This window comes from Buceros rhinoceros, unplaced genomic scaffold, assembly GCF_000710305.1.
Source record: "Buceros rhinoceros silvestris isolate BGI_N320 unplaced genomic scaffold, ASM71030v1 scaffold20073, whole genome shotgun sequence".
NCBI classification, from domain to species: Eukaryota; Metazoa; Chordata; class Aves; order Bucerotiformes; family Bucerotidae; genus Buceros; species Buceros rhinoceros.
The window spans coordinates 6,136-11,107 of NW_010402072.1; the positions used below are offsets into that span (position 1 = coordinate 6,136).

Sequence of the window (4,972 nt, forward strand, 5' to 3'; positions counted from 1 at the left end):
TGAAGGAGACAGGGCAGTGCCTGGGCCTTACCTGTTTGTTGGCCCTGGCGTAAGTCAGCCCAACCCCTTCGACCATTTGCCCGGTGAAGCCGGGCGGGCAGGGGTCGCAGCGGAAGCCAGGGGAGGTGTTAATGCACTGGACCTTCGGGAAGCAGGGGTTCGCGTTGCACTGGGAACGAGAAAGGTTGTGCGGAACTGTGAGGCAGGCTCGCTCCAGGCCGGCTCTGAAGCAGCTCTCAAAGCAGGCCTGGCTGGGGGAGCTCCAGCTATTGTACTTTGATTTTAAAGAATAAAACAAAAAGTCTTAGAAGTTCCTGGCTTTCCTTGCAAGTGGAAAAATGCAGCTTCCCCATCTCACTTGTTCTCCCTAGTTCCAGTATGTGCAGACAAGTAAAACAAATCCACTTCCAGGACTAATTCTTCTTAGGTGACATCAATTGCCCAGGCACAGAGCTGGCCTCCCTCTACACTTTCCTTCCTGGCAGTCTCTGAATCCAGAGAACTGGATCATTTCTCACACTGGTTTTGAAAGGCAGGAACAGTTGTTTGTGTACTATGCTGGGAAACAACTGTCTATCCAACACTTCATTATTTTCTCTGTCGAATGCTCTGTGCTGGCAGATGCGTTACATTAATGCAGAGGTTCCCACATTTCGGGGACTAACAGATTATCATCAATCTCAAACTCTCTCATCAACCCTTGTAACTTCAGGTTTTTAAGCTGAACCTCTACAGAGGTGATACAGCTTTGAGGACACTGACAGCGGCTTGGTGGACTCAGCAAGCACAGGACTATGGTTTGGGAACCACAGAGCTACGGAGTTTTATCGATGTGCAAAATGTGGTTGAGTAAAGCTTTGCATACACAGAGAGTAAACTTGAGGGAATGCCACGATTTCTAGAAATAAAATAGATTAAACAGTGTCTGCCCAGCAAGGTTTGCTGTAGAGGCAGAAGCAAAGCAACACGAGTCGTGTGGTAAGAGTCACCATATGCCAAGGATATTCGAGAAGCTTTTGATCCTGTTCCACACATAACAAATCATCTCTCGAACGACTCTTCAGCCATTAGCTCTAAAGATTTTAAGACCAAAAGGGACTGTTCTGGTCTTCCAGACTCACCTTCCTGTGTGGTACAAACCAAAAGGTTTATTTTCTCTGGGCCTGTGTGTCTGTCAGAACGAACTGCTTAGCTAGCCTGGATAGAGAACCAGTGTGGAACAGGGCTGAGGGGTGGGCGGGCGGGAGGCAGACTTCCTTCCAGGGAAATGCTCTTTCTGTTGAACTCAGCTCCTAGGGGAACTGCAGGACTTTTCTTTATAACCACAAGACACTCCTGCAACGCTCCAAGGAAAACGTGCCAGCTCTGTAACTTCCAGCCTGTCCTGCTTGGTTTTTACCTCATTGATGTCTGTGCACTGCGACCCATTGCCCGAATAGCCCGGGGGACAGGGGCCGCAGCGGAAGCCCGTGGCGGGCTCCGTGGAGCTGTAACTTCCAGCCTGTCCTGCTTGGTTTTTACCTCATTGATGTCTGTGCACTGCGACCCATTGCCCGAATAGCCCGGGGGACAGGGGCCGCAGCGGAAGCCCGTGGCGGTCTCAGTGCAGGCCACGCCGGGGAAGCAGGGGTTAGGGAGGCATCTGTTGAACTGCGTCACGGTGATGACGGGGCCTGTCACCTCGGGGTGTATGCCTGGAGGACAAGAGGGACATTAAGAAAGAGCTGTCACTGCCAGAGACTACCATCAGGTGGTCTGTTGTCTCAAGATACCAGTGGCTTCACACACAGGACACCTCCTCCCATCCTCTCGAGGGCTGAGCAGTTGTAGCTCAACCCTCTGTTTTGTACATGGAGAAAAATGAAGCCAGAAGCAGCAATTTGAGAGATTTCTGAGTCAGAGCAGTCAAAAAATAAGAACCCCCAGAAGTCTCAGCTGCTAGTCCAGAACTGCCATGCCACTCTCCTCGTAGGTGTAATCCTCTTGCTTTTGGAGTTCCACAACTACACCTTGCTGCTGCTATGGGCCGGGACACCTGCCTAAAGCAGAACCCTCACAGCACACGCTGGTATCTGGGAAGCGTTCAGAGGGCTGGCGGCCAAAACCCCCGCTGTGGAAGGCAGGTATGTCAACGGGGTCAGCTTGCTTTGCCGCAGGAACCTCTCACAGCAGGCTCTCGTGCCCTGATGGTATGCATCACACGCTGTGTTATCTCCACGGGGCCAGGAAACCTCACCGCATCCTGGCAGAAGAGAAACCAATCTGGTATTTGGACATTCATCACTTCTGAGTGATCACTAAGCCACACAAAATGCTACCACAGTCCTGTTCAGAAGCACTCTGAACAAATCAAGCCTGTCCCCACACTGCTGTGCACCAGCTTCCCTTAGAGTCTTCATTGCAATGCCAGGTTTTTGTCCTTATGCTCATGTCCTGACCCACAGCATGGGAAAGCTGGCCAAATGAATCTGTACGGGAGGCAGAACATCACTGAGGGCCAGTTCCAGACTGTGAATAAACCTTCCCAGCATCTAGAACTGTCACACGTCTCCCACGGCCAGTACTCGGTGACAAGGATGCTTTTTGCTCCCGCTTTCTCTAGCCTAAAAGTCTGACATAAAAAAACTGCAACAAACCAAAGCAAAACCCAACACTGTACCACCAGCAGCAAAATCTTCTCTAGAAACAAGGCTGCCTCTCCTCACGCTTCTCTTTCTGAGAAATAATAAGAGAAGCACGCGGCTGCCGAGAGTCACGTTGTTCACTGCATGACTACAAGAGGCTCGGATGCTGCTGTGAGGAGTAAGGAGGATGCATAGGAAGCGGAGTAGCAAGCAGGGAAGGCAGAAATCAAGTAACAGAGAGCAAGTTCAGGACAGTTTTATGAGGAAATTATTAAACCAATTGCTGTCAGTGAATACATTTCTGCAGTGCAGCTCCCAGCAGCTTTGGCTAATCTCTTTTCCAGCAGAAGGACAAGCTCTCCACCCTTCGAGGCTCCTGGCAAATAACAGAGCACCTCCAAGCACCACGCTTTCTGAACGCCTCATCTACTACAAGGAAGTCCCAGTCTAGAAACAAACCCATTTACGGTGGAGCAGAGGGCAGGATTTACATGGGAAAATGTATGACCCCGTTTCCTGAATCCTCTGTAAACAACCTCTTTGCTTGGACGGTGGCAGCAGGAGGATGGAAGGAACAGCAGAGCAATGCCTCTTGGGGGTCATGTTCTCTTCCACCCGCAGCTCAGGAGGAGCCAGCTACATCCCACGGGATGCCCCGCGTGCGTTCCCAGCACATCGGCCAGGGACTGGGTTAGCAGGAGTCGTGGCTGGGCCACTTTCTGCAGCAGAATGTGGCCACCCGGAGCAGTACAGCGTGGTACATCGTGAAACCACTAACAGAGCCTGTTTCAGAAAAGTGGACGCAGTTGCTGGGTTTGCTGGAAGAAAAAATGAGCTTTTTAAGGCACTCCACGTTCAGGAAAGGGGTAAAGCTTCAGCTGTCTCTGAACCACGAGAACAGCAGGGAGCAGCGCTCCATGTGTGCAAGACTGTTGTGGGGGAAGAAAAGTACTGACTGATATTGGGGATAATTGCAAAACCAGCGATTCCCTCTAGGGACACGGTCACAGGTAGCATTTCACTACTTGTTTGACCAGAAAGGAAGGAAGGACTTGAGGAGGCAGCTGAACACAGGACTCAGCTCAGTAACTCACCACAGGCATCACACTCCATGACTGTGTTCTTCAGGAATGTTATCTCCTTAATCTAGAAAAAACCAAGAACCACCATTTAGCCAAAGGCTGAGTTTTGCTCCCACGCAAGGCAGCAGCCCCACTGCCAGAAACCAGGGTGTCTCTGGGACTGCACAGCTACCAACAAGCTAATTAACTCCCACCCCGAAGTCTAGGGTGCAGACTTTCTGGAAGCGGAGGTGGCGTGTGCTCTCCGCTGTCATGCCCTCCCCGCTGGAGTGCTTCTGCGGGTTCCCTCGGTACTACTGATCTGCCACAGAGGCACAAAACACTTGAATGCACAGCAACAAGTGTCGAAAGAGGTATCTGCTCTGTCTGGGTCTGCCACTCGAGCAGGTGCTGAGCTGGCAGTGCTGGAGAGCTCTGCTTTATCTGCAGTCCAGGCACCGCCTAAGTGGAGCCGGAAGGTTCCCCTGTGAGCCGTTTCTGCAGCTGTATGAATGATCTCTGACACGGCTTATACCATTCTTTGGCCCTAATGTCCTTGGCACGAAGATATTTAGAATCTATTAATGAGAGCTCCTCCCTCCAGCCTCCTCCAGGCTCTATTCCTTCAAGCTGGCTTCAGAAAAGAGAGAACCTGCAGCATGGGCAGCGCAGAAGTGCCATTCCTTTGGTGAGGAAAGGAATGTGGGACAGGCACGTCCGTTGCAGGTAATGTTTGTACAGCTCTCCACCTCTCAGGCAGCAATCCCAGCAGACTCCTTTCCTGCAGAAGCCTTACTGGCTGTCTACAACTGATGCTCAGAACCACCCTTCCACGCCCTGTGGACTTTCTGTTTCCATGATTAAGCCATTTCACGTTGACAACAGCTCCTACTCCTGCCTCTCTGCCAGCTCCCACACATAAGAACAAGCTTTTGTTCTACGTCAGGTGATTCTCTCTTCCCTCCAACATGGCCTGGGGTCATGTATTTTGAATAGTTAATGCAGAGAGATCTAACCCAATCCCCCAGAACATCTATTAGAAGTGGGTGACAGAGAATTTGAGGAACCGCTGAGGAGTATCAGTGGTTCCTGTGTGTGGAGAATCCTCCAGCCTCTGCCTCAGGAGAGTAGATGTGGCCTTTTATCATTACACCTTTTGCCATCCTTATTGCCAACATCTCAAGAGGCTGAATCAAGGGTAAGTTTAGAAGATCTTTGCACGGATTAAGAAATTATGAACTGCCACCTTGGCTCTGCAGTTGCATATGCAAGTTTTTCTGGTGAGGA

At 50.9% G+C, this 4,972-nt stretch overlaps 1 protein-coding gene across 1 annotated transcript in view; it reads right to left on the reverse strand.

Moving 5' to 3' along the window:
• The window catches only part of COMP (cartilage oligomeric matrix protein), a gene marked incomplete at its 3' end in the record, with an annotated part of 14,411 nt that overhangs the window by 6,130 nt on the left and 3,309 nt on the right, over window positions 1-4,972 (reverse strand). Inside the window, exons 3-5 of the mRNA XM_010132535.1 lie at window positions 3,719-3,770; window positions 1,522-1,694; window positions 32-169 (exon numbers count right to left, since the gene is read on the reverse strand). Coding sequence (XP_010130837.1) covers window positions 32-169; window positions 1,522-1,694; window positions 3,719-3,770 — 363 coding nt within the window. The remainder of the gene's footprint in view (window positions 1-31; window positions 170-1,521; window positions 1,695-3,718; window positions 3,771-4,972) is intronic.